Below are 19,304 nucleotides of genomic sequence, written 5' to 3' on the forward strand. Positions count from 1 at the left end.
TGGGACTCTTTACACCCCAGCCTACCACAACAAACATCACATGCTGCAGGGACGGTCATTTATCACAAGAAAAGAAGCTCCTATCTTTTAGGGAAAACAAACTGAGCAACGGCAGGCTCCGGTATGCACTGGCAGAGAGGAATTCTGTGCTGACCCACACAAATCTCTGGAGAACAGAGCTTAGGGAAGGCCTCCAAGCACCAACAAAGTAGAAGTGAACGTTGTCACTATTCAGCCTCGCTGCCCGAAGACACAAGCCTGTGCCATCACTCAGTGATCTCCTGGCTAATATTTTAACCTCTTGGCCAATGCCACCTACACCTGAGAGAGGAATCCAGGTCAGTAAGACATTAAGGTGGGATTCGGCCCGTCCAGTCCCACAGATACCTGCAATGTAGATGTCTACTGATGTCTGCGCTTACCCAGGTAAGACTGCTTTTGCAATCAAGAAGAGTAAATAATTGAAAGGTGCAATCCTCTAGCCTTGAGAAGACATCTAAAATCCATCTGCTGAGTTACACCCTGGAGCGGGCTGTTTCTCTCCCCACCACAGTGAAGAATTTCTTGATTTCAGAGCAATAACCTTCCAACAAAGAGCACAAATGAGCTTGCTGGAGGAGGGGAGGGAGCCCTGGCCGAGTCGTGGGCCTGGCAGAAGGGACAAGAGCACACAGCTGTGGCCAGTCCTCCCAGGAGCACTGCCAGAACAGTAGTGAAGCAACCTCACACTGGAAGATGCAATTCCAGGTCCCAAATTGCTCCAGGCCAGAAATAACACAATATTCCCCAAGCCAAGATAGTACAGTCAAGTTTGTTCGCAGCACTCTATTTTTTTTGGACAGAGGGAGTCATTTGTGCTGAATCACAGGAAGGGAAGGCGAGGCGAGGCGAGGCAAGGCAGGGGAACCCTTTCCAAAGAAGGGTGTACTCGTGCAGGGGCAGGAGAAGGTGGATGAAGGTTGAAGGGAGATTGAGGTACAGGCACAAAGTACAGCATAAGGCAGAACTGGACAAAGTTAGTCAGCCCTTTCCCTGCCACACAGCATCTGGCAAGGCACTCAGAAGACAGCTCAAAACCTATACACAGGCCTTTACAGATGGGGAAGAGCAGGAGGAGGATGGCCATGGAGCAGGCTTTCTAGCAGGAGCTGATAGTGCCTGTAACACAGAGAGCTTCTGTCTGTATACACCTTCATTTTCTTAGAGCAAGTTTTAATACTTTCAGACCAGAAAATGCTTCCCAAGATGCCCCGAACTGAAACCAGCCCAGCACCTTGTAACACACGCAGCGCTCCCCTTATCTGCTCCACTCCACCCTCGCACTCCTTGGCTGTCTTGTCGCCTGCCCATCTCCGCTCCAAACTCCTAACGTGACCGTGGCACCCCAATGGTGATGACGTGTGGAACTCCACGCACTGCACCAACACGCCTTTCTGCTTTAAGTACAGATGGGACTGTTGTGGACCAGCCTAGCTGTTTAGGCCTGAGATGTTTTAAAGAAGAGGGGTGGTCCTTGCAGAAGTATGGGAAAAGACAGTTCAGATTTCTCCCCACACATACCCTTCCTTCAGATACAAGAAACAATCAGTAGGCAAGGCAAGTGCTGCAGAGGATGGAGCAAGCATCTTCAGTTTCCTCTGAGTCACAAGAATCCCTTCAGGTATAAATCTGCCAGCTCAAGCTTTACTTCCAAATTATGGAGCCCACCTGTTCAGTAAAGGACTTATTTACCTGCCAAAAACATGTCTGTGTTTTCACATTCATCTTCATTATCACATCAGCTTCCATGTTTTTGTCTCACTCTCACAGCTCTTTTTCTTTCCCTTCCTCTTAAAATCCTCCCAGTGTATCAACACTGTGATATCAGCTGTCTCCAGAAGATACCGCTGTCCTGCCAGGGTATTCAATTATGTCTAGTTTTTTGTAATGTTACTCGAGTGCTACTAAACACAGAGTTGAACACTTTCTTCTTTAAGAAGAGAAAGGATGAATTAAAATAGAAGAATGAGGGTCCTGCACCTCCTCAGAGGTCATCACCACTTGCGTTTATAGTTCACATAAGTCTTATTTGGGTGCTGGAAGAGAACCAACACCAACTGTTTCAAGTTGGAAATACTGCAACATGCAGCTCAAGCAAACCCAATAAACTATTTCTTCCAGCAGCTGAAGTGGTCTACGATCCTAGACAAAATAAATTAATCTACAGCTCTTTCTGCCCTTCAGCTGTTCTTTACAGGACGCCCAAATCCTGCTCATACACCTCCTGAGGAGATGCCTCTCGCTCCTGCAGCCATTTTACCAGTCAGGCCCATCTGCTGACCAAACCCGCCCAGATCATCCAATATTCTTGTTAATATTTTATATGGGAAATGGCTTCTCATTTTCCAAGAGTATTTTCCTGTGAATAGTGGGTCAAAGTCCAGTGTCTCTCCTTTGTAGGCTGTGCATTATCACCCGCTGAAATCTCGGTTCTCATTGACACAGCGATAACAGCAAGGAGGTAGCAAAGATCTGTATTCAAGTTGTTTGTAAGTGTGATGCTGATGTGAATATGGAGCATGATAGGGTCAAGGTAAAATAAACAAGCTATGCAAAGCCAGTTTATTTCCCCTGGGCAGCTACCTCTTTGTTATGTCAAGGGCTTATTTACCTGCAGTAGGTGGCACTTAGTGATCTTTTCATTTTAAGCCAGCTACTTTGTGCCCATCCCCTTCTCATAACAAAAAGACCATCTTCAGAGTCCTTCTTTGATACAAAGCGGGTAATCTGAACAATAAACAGATAAACAAAGCTTGCTAGAAAAAATGATTAAGTCCCCTTATCCATGTTTAAGAACTGTTTTTCTTTTATTCTGCCAGAGTCCTGGATACAACAGTAAAAGCCAGCGGAGCAAATCATAGAATCCTAGAACCATTAAGGAAAAGCCCTCCAAGATCATCTGGTCCAACCATCCCCCTACCACCAATGTCACCCACTAAACCACGTCCCTAAGCGCCACGTCCAACCTTTCCTTGAACACCCCCAGGGATGGTGATGCCACCAGTTCCCTGGGCAAATCCTACATCCCTGTATTTGTCAGTTCCAGGGCTGTGGGTGCAGCAGCAGTGCCAGCATGGCTGTGATGTTTAAACAGCCTCATTTGCACCCTAGGTCCATTTACGAATATTTGGAAACCAAAGTTCAGATCAAATAGGTTTCCACAAAGACGCATCTTTTCAGGCTGGTGAAAAAGGCCATTCAGGCTGTCCACAAAGCTAGGAAACATAAGGACCAAAACATCCCCAGCTGAAAGCTTATTCCCAGCACACACAAAAACGTGCAAGAGAACTGTGAATTTTCTGTGTACTTTAAACACAGAAAATACTTACAAAAGCTTATGAAGGCCAGGATGTGGGGAGATGCCCCCTCAGCAGGTTACCCCTGGGCAGGCAGCAGCCTCCCTGCCATGCATCACACCCTGTGGGGCTGACCCACGCCAACACGCCTACTTGGCTACCCAGTAGCCATCTCAGGGAGTATCCTCACCAAGGACTGTAGGTACCATATCGCTCCCAAAATGCACAAGGCAAATAAACCCGGTCCCATACCTCCCTCCTGCATGCCTTCATCCTACTCTTGATTAATGAGGCTGGAGAACAGCCCCACCAAGGTTTTCAGTAAACACTTTTTGGGAAGCAAAATCATAAAACAAGAATTTCTGAAATCTGAAAAGTGAAATAGTGGGCCTTTTGGCAACAGAGAGAAATTCACCCTCAAGATATTCCTTTTTGGGTAAGCCCTGCTGACCTGAGAGAGATCCCAAAGCACTCAGAGCTTGGAGTTTGAGTGGCGCACACAGTATCTCCCTTTAGAGGTGGGGGAAGGAGAGCAAGAGAATTGCAAACAAGAGAGCCTGGCTTGCATGCCCAGGGAAGCTCTAGAAAAAATATCAGGGTAATAAGGTTTTCTCATGTGCATATTGTTTCAAAACAATCTACTTTTATTTTCTGGCAGAGCACATAGGCATAGACATAGACATAAGATAGACAATTTTGTAAATAATTGGATATTTTTTATTAAATGAAGTGTCTGCATACTTTTCCTACTTTTTTTTTTAATTTTATTAAAGATTAAGACACTTGACTATCCTCCAAACATCCTGCCTTCACATTCCTCTCCAGAGTGGGTAAACAGGAAATCTTGCATAATTGTCCATGTTCTTTATACCAGTTTGGCATAGGCATGGTGCCAGAAGGCATTTAACACCTTTGCTGGTAAGAACCCCCATCAGCCTAATTACTAGTGGAATCATAACTGGGGAAACAAACAGCAGCCTGGTGGTTGAGCAAATGTTAGAATGAGCTGAATATTACATTTCTCGGTTAAGTTGGCTTTGTGCAGCTACATGGACTCACCTACCTCCCAGACCAAGATAAGAGTGAAGCAGAGCAATGGGCCAAGAACCTTTATCCCGTGTATCCTGCTCGACATTTCCAAACAACTAACTGCAGTTTCCCTGCTGCTCCATGCATGAGTTATTTTGGGAGATCCTCCTCCTGAGACATCAAGTTCTTACTCCCTAATCAGGGTGCGTGCTGGGTGTCTGAGAGGTAACTCAAGGCTTTGAGAAGCGGTGGTGGAATGGCCAAATACCCCAGAGAAAGGCACTGAAATGACTGATCTGGTGAACAATGAGCGCTGTTGAGCTCTTCGTAAAATCACAGTGTCAGCATTAAGGATCTGAAAATGTATTATGTGCTGTCCATCTTTCCAGGCAGTATAAAGATTTCAAATTCAATTAAAAGACTATATTTCACCAGCTATGTACAGGTTAGCTACAGAAACAAATCTTTCTCTAGAAAGTAACTAAAGAAAACAAGCAAAAGACAGATCAAAATGAATTGATTCAATGAAGAGTTGTTGCATGTGCACTAAGCTTTTCCTGAAAACAGCTTCTGGAGCTCCTCCCGAGATGAAGCAGATCTCCACAGAGCTGTATCTTCAGATGGGACAGAATCTGCTGCCCCAGCTGGGATCAAATGGGTCACAATGGTTCAGTGAATCCAGCACAGCACAGGGTTCTCATTTAAATAACCTCTAAAATACACCTTGAGTTGGGATTTCCATACCACTGTGGTACAATCAGCTCTTGCTCACAGGATAATGAACTATATAGTTCATGGAGTTGTAGGAGACAAGGAGAGTTTTGTCAGGGCCCAGGTTTGCACAAATCCAGGAAACACTGGGAGATCCCCTGCCCTGTCCCGTGGCACTCTCTGTTTTCCCACCACCACGTCTGTCATCTTTTTCCAAAGTGCATCTCACTTGCTCACATGCGAGAAGCTCTTTTTGCCCTGCCTGCAGCACGTGCAGTAGAAGCAGAGGGAAGAAGCGAACAACTTCACTTCCACCTCCCACCTGATCAGTCTGGACAGGTTTTGGACAGGGCCTGGCTCCCTGCAGGGGTGCTGAGGCCTTTGGGAAAACCCCATATTCAGGAGACCCTTCAACTAAGCCAACAGGGTCCCTAGCTCCTGTCAGACACTATTGGAGTTACAATGAAGGGTAGCATCGAAGAAGAAAACAATTGTATCTGACAAATATTGAATGATAGGGAAGAATTCACAGTACGACACCCAAAACTACTGATCTCTCCTTATCTTTCTCTTCCATTCCTGGAGCAAAAGTAATAAAACTATAATAAATATTCCCAAAACTGCATATTACCAGTTTCAGCTTTAACTTCTGAATACAAGTTTCTTAAAAATAAACTTCCTTGAAATCATGATGGCCTATAGTAAGGTTAAGATCTACTACAGTTGTTAAAATAACTTCAGTGAAAATAATAACTAAGCAGTGTATGCTTCTGACAGAAGACTTTAAAACGAACAGCCTACCAAACTGGCAGAAGTAACTAGCTGAGCACCTGGACCCAGAGCACTGAAAGTGCCCCATCAAATTCAAGCGTTGCCAAACTGATACCTTCCTCATTTCTTCTTGAAACTGGAAGTTTGTTTTTTGTTTGTTTGTTTGTTTTGTTTTTGTTTGGTTGGGGTTTTTTTTGTTTTTTTTTTCTTCATTTCAGTTTGGCTTCGTACAGCTCAGAGATTAGTCCATGGAAAGTTCAATTTTCTATCTGAAAATTTTGGAAGGAAGAGTTAGTTCGATTCACAAACTACAAATAACACTGCCTCTGTTTAATAGACAATCTTTTAAATGCAACACTTCCTCTTCCCACATCTAGGTAGTGCCTTTAACAGTCTCATTCAGCTCATAACACTTTCAAATGCTGCAATTTTCTTCACTTTTAAGTGTAATCCTATTTTCCATGTAAGAAGCAAGGTTAGGGTAAAGGTCTTCTGCATGAATCCTGAGAAGCCAGCCTCTGCTTTGGTGCAATAATTAGTGTGGGAGAAAACCCTGCACATCTTCAGCAGAGGGAGAAAAGTCAATAAGCCACATTTACCCTCCCAGAGAAGAAAGAGGAGGTGAGGGTAATGCAGCCAGGAACCTGAGTAGATATGCACAGCACTGAAGGCAAGGACAAGGGTTTCATACCTGACGCTGAGCAATACGGACCACAAAGAGACACAAGAAAGCTGACAAAAAGTGAGATTACTCTAAGTGGGGATAGAAACTCAGGGTGAAGAGAAGAAAGAGAAAATCTGAAGGGAAAAGGAAGAAAAAGCAGGTAAAGACTTGAAACAGAAGAGGAAGAAATAAGCTGTGCATTCACTATGAAGATATGGAAGGCAAAGGGAAGTCCATGGCTGTGCGCAAATGTGACCTCTGCCAGGACAATTCTATGGAGAATCAGTTTTTAGTGTCATAGGCCATCCTGGTAGCTCACAACCTGTTTGCATCCTGACCGTGTGTGGTCACCATGTTTTCTGCATTCATAACTGAATGCAGAGCAAAAAAGTCCATAGACACCTTTTAAATACGGCAGTGTAGTTTATTTTCAGTACATAAATGGTGTCCTAAAGACAAGACAGAAAAAATTGTGACAAAGCAAATGGAAGCAGGCCAGCAAGGATCTAAAATTGGAGCCTGAATACTACAAGTAAGTCTGATCACTAAGAAAATACCATGGGGGAAATTCCACAGCAGAGGAGCAGTCCAGTTCCAGGCATCACACTCAAAATATGTACTAAAATCTGCCATATCATTGCTGCTTCATCACTGCATCATGAAGAGACAAACCGGGAGTCAGATCTGCTTCAGGAACAACACGGACACAAAAATCCAGAGCTGGCCGTCAGAAAGCTCAAAAACACCCTAAGCTTGAGCTTGAAGCGTTTTACGTGAAGTCACAAAAGAGATCAAAATGTAACACGTTAACTTTACCTCTCCAACCTATCGTATAGCAATATCTTCAATTCCAATCACATTCTCAAACATGGGTTTAGAAATCCTCACACAGATGAGTTCTGTAGTTCATCGGACTTTTCCTTGTCAGAATTACTACAAGATGCAAGCACTTCTCAGTTGTTATTTTTGTTATTTAGTGTTAGCATTCAAGCAGCAAAGAAATTCTGGGGGATCCCTTTAACGCCCAGGCCTGTTATCTGTTAAACAAAGAGAGGAAAAAAAAGTGAGAGGGAGGGAAGAAGGGAGAGAAGAAAATAGGAAGGAGGGAAGGAAGGAGGGAAGGAAGCAGATAAATCTCTGAGCACAATGGAAACATTCAAATGTACAAAAACATATCATAGCAACCTATCCCTACATCAAGGGTCCCCTGCTTCAAGAAGAACCCAAAAAGAGTCATTACATGGAGTTCTTTAGAAACATTTACCATTAAGATCTTCAAGATTATCAAGCACCGCTCACTAATTTTGCTAATTTACACAGTATTTGTGACTGTTACATGTGGTACTTAGCTCTGTGTTATCCAAACAACCCATAGTAACTTTTAAATTACTTTGACCATACAAGAAAAATGTGAGTATTAGAAAATACCAATTCCCTTTTATAGCTGAAGAACTGAGGAACAGAGATTAAAAAATGTCAAGGTTCATAATGATCTTTTAGTATTAGTTTTCCTGTGGCCTCCTAAAATTGGCCACTTGAAAGATCTATCAGTTCTCAGCCATGGGAAATCTGTTCTGGATGCCCTTTCAATTAGGAGTTCCCAGATCCCAGATTAGATCCCCATCCCTCCTGGAACATGTCTTCATCCTATTGCCAAACTGATAACACAGTTTAATTTTTTTTCCATTTCCCCTCACTAACAGCCCAAAACTTTCATGCTATGGTCAACTTTCAATGACAGTAACTGCTGTTTCAGAGGAGCATTTTATTCTCCCAATTCCCTTTTTGCTAATGGACTGCAAAATGATGAGAGAAAAAAAGCTTTGACTTGAAGAGCCCTAGACAAAAATATGAGTTATTAATTATTTAAAAGGTAGCACCCACTTTTAACAGACTAAAAAAGTCCCAGAAATTTTGGGATGGGGATGCAATTTTTTGCCCTGGTGAATGTAAGCATTTAACTTTTAAACTAGCAATCTGTGATGTAAATATTTAGATATCCTGGCACAACTGAAAACCGAGATTTAAGGGAGAGAAATTTCTGAAACTGATAAAATTATAGTAAGAAACAGGAGCGACACCCAGTTCCTTACAGTGTATTACAGAATATGCTATACAGACATGCAAGTATAGGAGCTGTGAGGCCTGACAGGTCTGATTTACAGAAAAAAGAAAAAAAAAAAATCAAATCCCATCACCTTGAAAATCTCTCCCGCGTGCGGCTCCTTGGCGAGGGTGGCCTCGTCCAGCCCATCATAGGCAGACGTCACGTACAGCTCTGCGTAGTCTTTCCCACCAAAGCAGCAGGAGGTGATCCTCGGCGTCGGCAGTCTCACAGTTTGGATTCTTTTTCCTGCAGGGTAAAAAATACAAAATAAAAAAGAGACTGTTTCCCAATTCCCTTTTTGCAGGGAGGATGCAAAGGTGAAATTGCTGTTAGTGAAGGTGTCATGGCTGTGGCATGCACTCGGAAGGCCTTCCCCATCCACACACAGCCCGAGCCACTCAGGCCATGTCCCCACAAACAAGGTGCCACCAGGGCAGGCCTCACCCGTCTCCGGGTCGACACGGATCACTCTCCCAGCGTCGATGCAGGCCACCCAGAGCTTCCCCTCGGCGTCAATGCACATCCCGTCGGGCATCCCCTCCTCCTCCTCCAAGCGGTACACGAGCCTGGGGCAGGCTGCAGGCAGAGGCACGGAGCCGGGTGACCGGAGCTGCCACCAGCTCTCTAGCAGGTCCCCGTCCAGCAGCTTCCCCGCTCTTGCCAGCGGACAAGCTCGCGTTCTGTGAGAAAAATGTGCTGTAAAATTCATATCGTGTCGGCATTTCTGAGCGCTCCTGCCCTGTACCGAGGGGCGAGGACCAGAGGCCCTGTCCCCGTGACAAACCTCCCAGGCGCAGCCGCTTCTCCTGGGCTGTGTTGCTCATGGCAGCCTGGGCATCTCGTTGCAGGCAATGCAATCCACAGATAATGGCATCTCTCATGGGTAAAGATCAAGAACTGGACTTATTTTCATGGCCAGCAAAGCCCCCTGTTTTGACTAGACCTGGGAACCATGTTTGGCGGGCTGGGCTGTGGTGCAGGCCCTGCAGTCACCGCGCCACCCAAAAATATAGACACCAGCACTGGGCCAAGCCCGGGGAGTGCGTCCTCATCAGGGTTTTGTATTCGAGAAGGGAAGTTGCATTATATCTTCTTTAGAAATCTTATCTCCTAAAATCTTAGCGGAGAAAACAGAAATCTGAGTAATTGCAGTTATTTTGTATGGTTTTCACCCATCAATTCACCAAGTTCACACAGATTACAGTATAAGGAAAGGCAGATCAGCCACTTAAATTCCTATGGAGTATAAGAGGTTGAGACAGCACAAAAATACTCCACAGTTTTAAAATGAGGCTACATCAGTTGCGTTCTCACTTGAATTTCCTTTTTGCAGATATTACGATAATAAATCTTTGTCCAGAAAATGACTTGAAGAGAAATTCACCAAACATCTGCAGACAACCTTAACTTCAGAATTGAGAAGCTTCATTCACAATGATAACTTGATTTTTTAGATACATTTCTGTGATATGTACATGTTCATCCTGTATTTGCAATTATGAAGCGAATACAGTTGAGGCATTCCAGTAGGTGGCACTCGAGAATAAACAACAACACAGAGGCTAATTCTCGGCATAAATGGCTTTGTCCCTGCAACTCCTTGGACTGGTCTAAATATGAGCAATCTATCCAGGCGAAAATGCCAAAGCTGAAGGACTGTCAAAAGATTGCTCACCAAATACACCTGCACTATAACTAAATTTGAGAAAAATCACGGTCAGCCTGCTGAGAAGCTGTAACCAGATACAAGATCTCTCAGATAAATCACAACATACTACACACCCAGGTCTTGCTGCAGAAAGAGCAATAATGCTACTTGTCACCAAATTTAGAAAAGTGCATGTACCGATCTTTCCAGTGTGCACATCATAGCTGAAGGCATGCACAGCGTATGCCAGGCTGTCGATGTGAAAGAAGGTCCTGTGGTCCAGGGACCAATCCAGACCATTGGAGATGTCCACCTGGTCTAACTGTTTTATTACCGAAAGATCAGGGAAAAGAGTATAGAGAGCCCCTTGTCGTCTCGCTCGGACCCCCGGCGCTGTCTCTTCAGCCATCGTACCTGAAATGAAAGCAGGAGTGCTGATTAAGAAGCAGCAGCTTGCTCCCACAGGATTGACTTCCTCATGTTCTGTCAGAAAACCTTAGCTTTTAATAAGAAGTCCTAGCACCAGATATTGTTGCTACGCTCCTCTTTAAGCTTACATGATATGACCTACTACTCATTTGATAGTAAATGCCTCTGTGCAATAGTTTATATTTCCCAGGCTGACTAAAATAGGAAAAAAAAAAAAAACAAAACAACTCCATCCCAAGGCGTTGCCCGGTGCCAAAGCAGCTGAGCTATGGAGCCACTGCAAGGACAGACACTTTGCAGAAATGGGCCTGGAGAGGTCCTACACACCCGAGGATGGCAAAGGCCCCACAGGAAGCAGCAGAACGATAGAAGAGGAGAAAAATGCCCTCTTCATGGCAGTGAGAATGGGACCAACACGGTGCTGTCAGACTGGTGAGATGGAGAAGGAACAGGCCAGGAGCAGATGCTGCTGGGGAAGTGATCCTGGCCAACAGCAGGACGAGTTTCTGCATCTCCGTGTGGTTTCAGTCGTAGGCACCAAAGACAAAGAAAGCCACAAGACGCCAAGAGCTGAGGTTTTGCTCACAATGAGGGGAAGCAAGGATGTAGGCAAGTATCATATGCTCTTGTTGTTGTTGTTTATAGGCTACTTTTATTATTTAAATGGGCTGTGACCTTAAAATACAGGTGCTGTAAATTACAAGTAAAGAACAACAGAGGTGAGATAATTTTTTAAATTAATTTATGCCTCAGTGTTGCGTTCATTATTTAATTTCTGATTCAGTCTTACAAAAGTGAATCTTATAGATTCACCCTTCTCCAAGGAGGGAGCTCTGGAACATATTAAGACCCCTGGAGGAGACATTGAAATTTTCTTTCAGTTGGGGCAATCTGTTTCTGTTGGTCTCCCATTTTATAAGATTTCTTGAGTTTGTTTTACAACATTTGGCCAAAACCACTGTTGAAATCATTGTGCACACTAGTGTACAAACAGGTGTACTTTAACTTCTCTCCTATTCTCATTCTACTGACACATGAGCCCTAAAGCACAACCAGAAGCCAAATGAATTCACTGATTTTGGCAAATTTGAAATAAGAAGATGTGGCTGGCTGGCAGGGCCATTTTCACTCACACCAGTTGCTCTGTTCCCACTTGTGTATGGGAGGAAAACCTCAGGGGTCCCTGTCTGCACTGCAGCCAGTGGCAAAGGCCCCGCTCGCTCTGCCAGCACCATGTCCTATGGGCTGAGCAGGGTTTGCGTTTGAAGGCGGCGAGCCTCAGCGCCTGCTTTGGTCTAGGAGCCACATCCTCCTCTGCACCTCCAGAAACCTTCCCACCCACACCCACCCTTTGATGGCTTTCCACTGCCTGCACAGGCAGACTTTTGGGAAATACCATCTGCTGAGTAGAAGCAGAGCCTGCCTGCCTGATGGCCTTTCTGGGCAGCCTCTGCCCTCATCTAGATCAAAGTATCCAGCACCGCCTGTCCTCCTCTCCTGGGTGACTGGAGGCTGAAGCAGCAGCTGAGCACACTACTCACAAGATGGCTCACACTGGCGGCAGTGGTTTTTGTGGGGAATTCAACAAAGGAATCGAGAACATGGAAGAAAGTGCACTGTGTACAACACACCCTCATTAGTTCCTCTTTGGTCCGGGGGAAATTTCTGCCAGCGACTTACCAGCAAAAAACCTCCCCTTTGGATCCACTTTCCCGTCATTGAACCTGTTGTTGGGTTTATCCTGCTCGAGCTCGAGGATGGTGGTGACCGCCTGGGTGTCCCAGTCCAGAAAGGCAAACCTGGTCCCCAGGGCGATGGCGTAGCCCCCGCACTGCCGCAGTGCCACCGAGCCGACGCGGGCATCTGCAGGCGAGAGGGACGGGAGACGATGGGCACCTCTGGGTCTGTCAGTGGGCCCTACCAAGCCCCACCTCACCGAGGGCATCCGGGCTTGCCCAGGGCATCCCTGGCCCAGGAAAGGCTGAGCTGATGTGAACGGAGCAAGGCCAACATTTCTGTGGACTATCGCCTCTGCAACGTCCTCCTCCCCTGAGGAGCACAGCTCGCCATCTCTGTGTTGTCCATCTCTCTCCCCCTCCTGGGCGGACACAGCCCTTAGGACCATACCTTTCCCTCTGCAGACACGGAGAAGACTCACGAGATGGAGCAGCAAATAGCCCTGAAGGCAGCGGCCCCTTACCCACAGACACGCTCTGCACCTCGCCGGTGACCGCGCTCCAGCGGCAGACTTTCTGGGAGTTAATATCGACGTAGACGAGCGCGTCCTCCCGTTCCTCCCAGACCGGGCACTCTCCCATCCTGTTCTTCTCCTTCACGACAGGTTCAATTCTGATGGAGGAGGACATGGCCTGAGGGGAAGAGTCAGTAACAGACTGAATGAAAAGTTCTCGCTCTGGGGTTTTTTCATAACGACAAAGCTTAAAAGAGGAATTTGTGAACGGCAAGACCCCAAATCCCACAAAACGGAGTGATTTAGGAGGCCCCTGTGACATCTCTGTGGCCTCTCTTCTTACCCTACCCTAGCACCTCCTGGGCTGTGGCTGAGCTCAGGGAGCCAAGGCTCCTCCTGAGCAAACCTCTCTCAGGCGAGAAGTGCCGGAGAAAGCCCAGAAGACAGGCAATGTCACACCTCACATGTATTCCCCACGTGAGCTTCCTACACTTCCTCAGGGCACTTTCCCCCCTCAGCACGAGGGTTTTTATGATGCTGCCGTGCTCCCAGGCTTGCGGGCTGCCTGGGGATGCCAAGCCATGACTGGGGACCCCTGGGGACCGTGGGTACCCCCAGACTGCAGGAGGGGACCTGGGCAGGAGCTGAGCATGGGTGGGGGGAAGCCTCATCGCAGAGGAGCAAAGTTCTGCCTCACCAACGCAGACGTACTAATTGTGCTCTGCATAATGCCATCTGCAGGCTGTCCGCGCTGTGGAGCTCCCATCCCGGGTCCCTGCTCCCACAGGGGGCTGATCCCCCTCCCCAAGATCCTTTCCAAAAATCCGTCTTGTTTGCATCCCTCTGCCCCACGTCGCCCCATATTGCTTCCTCGGGGCTCGGCCGCTGCCTGGCGCTGGCCCCACCTGCGATTTGAGCAATAACTTCCACAGCTCAGCTGTTACAAAACAAAAGGGGCCTCGGTGGCTCCCTCATTCAGCGCTGAGGGAGATGCCGCCGCTGCACCCGCCCACCAGAGATGGGAGAGAGATTCCCTGGGAGCCAGCCAGTTCCTGACACCATGCTCTTCCTACAGCTTACTGTTCCAGTGCGGGCGTTGTTTCCCAGCAGGTGAGCCAAGGATAAGATTTGCAGATAATTAATTAGCACTAATATGCTTCAAAGTAAGCGGGAAGAGCCAGCAATCACCAGGAATGAAAATGCTCACAACATGGGAACCGGGGACTGCTCTGCTCTCTGCACAGCAAGGCAAGGCTCAGACAACACAGCTTTGATGTTTCCCCCCAGATCTATTCACCTGCTCCCAAAAACGGTGTCTGAAGAACACGCTGAGGCCGCAAAGCCAACACGCAGGCTAGGAAGTGATTTTGCACCCATGCATTATGGTATGGGGTGGCAGTTTCTCAACCTCATCATTTTTTTTGCCCAAGTGCCACGTCTACATACCATTTATATGCAATACATGCTGAGCGTCTCCGGGTCTCCGCTTTGACACCAGCCACAATGGCCAGGCGCCAGCATAGGAAGGCTCAGGTAACATTGGCTCTGAAGTATAAATGAGGCTGTGTCACGAGGTGCCAGCAAAAATGAACCCTCTAAAACCTGTTAAGCCATGCTGGAGCTGGAGGAGTGAGTTTCTGCGGGGCTGAAGTTTGGTGCCATGTGGCTGCAATATTTTTGACCTGACAGACACTCAGAGACTTTTAACACTGACTTCACCGTGTCGTTGTGCCGTGGCTTGGAGAGCCTGGAGACGCTCACCTCCACGGGATCCACCTCCTGCTGCAGCAAAGCGGGGGCCAGCAGATAAGGGACCACAAGATTCACAGACCCGTCCCAAGGCGCACGCACCCACCTCACCACCAGCTGTTCCGTATGGCACCAAGTCCCACCACCAGTGATGAACCTACCCCAAAAATTGCTGTTCAAAACACCCCCGGCTCATCACCTCGAGGCATCCTTTTGCCCCGCACCTTTTTGTGCAGCACCTCTCAGCCTGTTGGCCACAGCACCAATGCATCAGAGATGAGTGTGCAGGCAGGAAAAACATAGCAATTCCAAGCAGAAACCACCAAATCCTGCCATGTTCTCCCCAAAAGAAATACAAGAGGCTAAAAATGTCACGGTCACCCTGGCTGCATCCACTTTTCACAATTTTATTGGCATTTCAGACTCCTGGAATCACACCTAAAGCCCTTACACGGCTGACGGGTGTCACTGCCACCTTCTCCAAGTTAAACTATTTAAAGTTGTCAGAATTTGGAGGCTGAGAAGAATATTTCCTGCTAGGAATGAAAAACTAATGTGAAAATATCCACTCTGAAAGAAAATAAAAATAAAAATAAAATCTTTCTGGTAATTATTTAAAAATAAGCCATTCCCATCTTCAGTACACATTGCTTTAAAAACTGATCTTGACACAACCTGGTAATTGTGATACCCCTAAGACAGAGGTAAAACACAAACGAATGACTGGCATTAAAAGGTTTCTTTGCTGTTTCTCTCTCTCCCTCCCGTGCCAGCACACATCATTTCATTATTAATTTCAAGCTGAAGCTTTCAGCAAGAGAGGCAGCTAGAGCTTTCAATGCATTTATAGGGAACGGTAGCCCATGCAAACCAAGGAATTTTAAGCGCAACTTCCCCTCGGTCCGGCAGCTGACTATTTCTCTCAAGCCGTAGGGCACCAATGCGAAACTCCTCAGCTAAACAAAACAACACACCTGCCGAGGAAAGTATTGCGAGACCTGGGTTGGTGTCTCTTTTCCAGCGCCGGTCCAATGAAACCGGCTGCCGTTTTGGGAGCCGTCTAACAACGCGCAGTCGCTGATGTTATCTGCGGCGAGCAGGTAGCCTGCTGCGCTTCCCGTTCAGTCAGCAGTCAGCTGAGCGATGAGATGAGGCACGGACCGAGCCCCTCCTGAACGGCCCGGCTGGCAGTGCCAGCAGCGAAGCATGTGATAGGGAAAAGCCCTGGCTCAGCGCTTTTCTCCTGTCGTGAGAGCAGCTGAGGAAAACAGGCGTTGCACCACGCGGGTGCCCTGGGGTTAGCCCGGTCTCCCCAAATTTAGGGGCAAATGAAAGTCACGGATGATAAAAAGGGCAGGTTGATAAAAGACGCAGGGGAGGGTTTTGTAGCGCAAGTCGCTTTGAATGGTGAGGGAAAATTATTCCCGTGATGAAGCTGTGCTATCGCCATCATTGGCTCTCGCTCCCGGCCATGCCGCCGGCTGCCCTGCGAGGTGCCCAGCCCGGGCGGCCGCAGCTCCGGGGGGCTTGGGGTGGTGGCAGGGCCCGTCCCAAACCAGCAACGCATTTCTCTGCCCATGTGAGAACCGAGCAAACGCTTTAATTTGGTGCTCACGTGGCTCACGGGATGAAAGCTTCTCCCAGATAAGCAAATAACCGCATTTGACCTAGGATTATCCCGACGTAGTCATCATCTAGTCAAATGCAGAGATTAAAAAACCTACGGCCCTAAGCCAAACTCCAGCATTTCTCGGCAAAAAGCTGGCAAACCTTCCCACCCAAATCCTTGCCAAATGCCTGCGTTTCAGGCAGAGCGGTCGTGCCCGAGGTAAGCACCAGCCGCGGGCTGCCCTTGCGCTGCCACCCAGGCTGCCGGCACGGCCCCTCTCTCTCTGCCCACCCTCACAGCATTTTTCCCAGTGCTCTACACTTTTTCTTCCCACCTAAATTATAGCTTTGAAGGAAAAAAATAGAAGCCATCTTTTTTTTTTTTTCCTACAAAATACATCCTAAAACATTTTTTTCTAAAGGAATTTTAATGGAGAAAACCGTGTTTCCCAGTCAACTCTTTTCTTCAGGTGACTTGAGCTACTTCCTCACCACATGCCATGGTGGAGTAAAATCAAGTCACGCAATGGGAGGAAACACCTGGCCACAATAAAAAATACATTGCGTGCCACCCTGCTGGCGAGCAGCTCGGAGGCAACCCCATCGGTCGTGCCAGGCAGAGTGCAGATCCCACCCCGTTCTGCACCATCTCTTTGGGTTTTTCTGATTCCTGTCCCACCAACTCCTGGTCTACTGGTATGGCACCTCCCACCCCACCCGCCATTTAGACATCCCCCGTGCCTGCCTTCCTGCAGGCTGCTCTTAAAGGCTTCGTGGACCCTGGGGACAAGCGGCGCAAACCTGCAGCAACGGGTGCATGCTTATTCTTACCCAGCCAGTCATTATCTTAATAATTTCCTCAACTCGAAGAGCCTACACCACCATGCACTTCACCCGTTTTTAACTTGGCTGGCTTGCAAAGCAGAAATTGAGAGCAAAGCTGGCCGATGGTGGCCACGCGCCCCTGTACCTCTGTTTGAGGGCTCCCCAGCCCTCGGTGGTGCTTCCTTCTGGGCTGGCTCGCTCCCCTCCCGCTGCCTCGCGCTCCTCTGGTGCCGCTGTTCCTGCTGCTTCTTATAGTCCCTAAGTTTCTCCCAGCAGCGCAGTCGGGGGAGTGTATCAGCGCGTTAGCGCGCCATACATATTAATGCAGTATTTAAATACTGCTGTTTGTCTTCTGTTACCTACAGGCATGTACTCAGACAATAGCGCTGAATTTGTTACCGCCACCATGCAAGTATTTACTAAATCTGTCACCCCTCTCCTTTTCCACAGCTCCCCAGGTTACCCTTCTGTAGCTTCTTCTCCTTGAGCTTCCAGCCCAACTTTTCTCTCTCTGGAAACCTTACTTTGCATATAATTTGACCGTCTCCAGCCCTTAAAGCCATCCTTCAGCCAGACAGTCATCTTCTGCAGCTATCATTCCCACCCTCCTGGCAACAACAACAGACAAGGTTAGAGCTAATGGGGACACGGTTATTAAAATACTCCAGACAGGCACAGGTGTAGCTACTCACCCCGGCAATAGCCCACTCAATGGCGTTGCCCAAAACTCAAGCGAAGGCTTATCTTCTTGTGGTTTCGCCCTTTTGTAGGAAGGACCTGGTCCCTCCCTGATCTTCAGTCAGGAGGAGCAGGAGCTCCCTGGGCAGTCAATGCCTCCTGCTTTTATGTAGGTAGAGCTCTTTTGCCTGCAAAGGATTATTTGGGTTGGTTGGGCATAAATATGCTTCACCTATGACTATAGATTTTGGTCACGAGGATGAAAAAAAACCCTCAGGGCACAGCAGCTGCTTCTCCTGATACAGCTTCTCCTGTCATTGCGCTCTTGCTCAACCCCAATTTAAATCAGCACAAGTCCTTGCTCAGAGAGGTACGTGCCGCTAATAGGGCAGGGATTAAACAAAAGCCGGGAAGCCTCCCCACCGAGGGAACCGGCAGGCGGCAGGGAAAGGCCAGGGAGCGGCAGCTGCTGAGCCCGTTTGGGGATCGGGTGCTCCGTCATGAGACTCGAGTCAGACACCCGAGAGATACAAACTGAAGTGCAGGAACCTCTGCAACGTGGTAGTAAGGGTACAGGGAGCTTACTTGTGCTTGTGCCTATTTATTTTCCGCTGCATCTCCGGCCATCCGTTAGCCTTCAACCACAACTGCCCTACGGCACAGTTCCCGAGCTGCCGCTATCGCTAGGTTCATGGCTTCGGAGATCACGGCCCTAAATTAGCCACACGCTCCATCTCCCTCACCTCATACGCCCTCACTCTACTCTGTTTTGAGTTTACCTTGCCACGTGTAAAGCGAGTGGAGGCACAGTGGACACTTGAAGAAGCCCCAGCTTCCTTCATCACCTTGCTCCTCACCTGCCCTGGAGTGAGCTGCTTAAACCTCCCGCTCTTCCAGCAGCTGAGACTTACCCCACACACACTTTAGTGAGGGAAAAGGGTGACTTGCACGCCCCTCGGTCGAAAGCAGCACTGAGGACCTGGTGTGATCCAGCAGCCGGGCAGCTGCCGAGTCACCCACTGCACGCTCAGGGGGCTTGGAGACACACGCAGATCCAGCAGAGAGAAGCCAACTCCAACAGACTTGGAGAGACACAGTGGAAAACCACGGTGTGCCCATTCTTGGAGCTAGATGCAGAGAAAACGCACAGCCACAGGCTCTCTTGTTCACAGTCGGTGGATTAAGCTCACACAGCAGAATCAGAACCGATTGCTATTTCACCTGCAGGTGACAGTACACAAGCATGGGGACATATAGCATGTCGAGAGCAAAATCTGCAGCTTACAACCCGAGATTCAATCAGTCGTTTCAGCACAGGCAAGCCTGAAGTTACCAGCAAAAAAGAAATCCAGCAAGGCTGCCATCTATAAAAGATACTGTGAGGAAATTACAACAAAACTTCCCTTTCCTGCACATTGCTGGAAGCAGTTGCCACTTGGGCACATGGGCTCCAGCCTTGCCAGCTGCTCTGGGAGTGTCTGTTCCAGTGGGAGGGAGGTATGTGCAGGCAAGGCTTTATTCAAAACACAAATGGCCAAGAACACCTGATACTTTTTATC

The 19,304-nt window shown here is 47.8% G+C and overlaps 1 protein-coding gene across 3 annotated transcripts; it reads right to left on the reverse strand.

Annotated features, from left to right (window-relative positions):
• Window positions 1-3,974: 3,974 nt before the first annotated feature.
• LOC106035673 (regucalcin-like) lies at window positions 3,975-18,562 on the reverse strand. 3 transcript variants are annotated; one of them, XM_013180628.3, is made up of 7 exons: window positions 17,760-18,562; window positions 12,895-13,063; window positions 12,375-12,557; window positions 10,464-10,679; window positions 9,062-9,193; window positions 8,709-8,863; window positions 3,975-7,547 (listed from the first exon to the last, which is right to left on the reverse strand). In XM_013180628.3, exons 2-7 carry the CDS (start codon window positions 13,058-13,060, stop codon window positions 7,497-7,499), a joined length of 903 nt encoding a protein of 300 aa, XP_013036082.3. In that variant the 5' UTR covers window positions 13,061-13,063; window positions 17,760-18,562; the 3' UTR covers window positions 3,975-7,496. The 3 variants fall into 3 exon arrangements, with proteins under 3 accessions (XP_013036082.3, XP_013036080.3, XP_047907138.2); XM_013180626.3 differs by lacking the exon at window positions 17,760-18,562 and adding an exon at window positions 17,213-17,334; XM_048051181.2 differs by lacking the exon at window positions 17,760-18,562 and adding an exon at window positions 15,609-15,850.
• Between the last annotated feature and the right edge of the window lie 742 nt (window positions 18,563-19,304).

This window comes from Anser cygnoides, chromosome 1 (assembly GCF_040182565.1).
Source record: "Anser cygnoides isolate HZ-2024a breed goose chromosome 1, Taihu_goose_T2T_genome, whole genome shotgun sequence".
Lineage (NCBI taxonomy): Eukaryota > Metazoa > Chordata > Aves > Anseriformes > Anatidae > Anser > Anser cygnoides.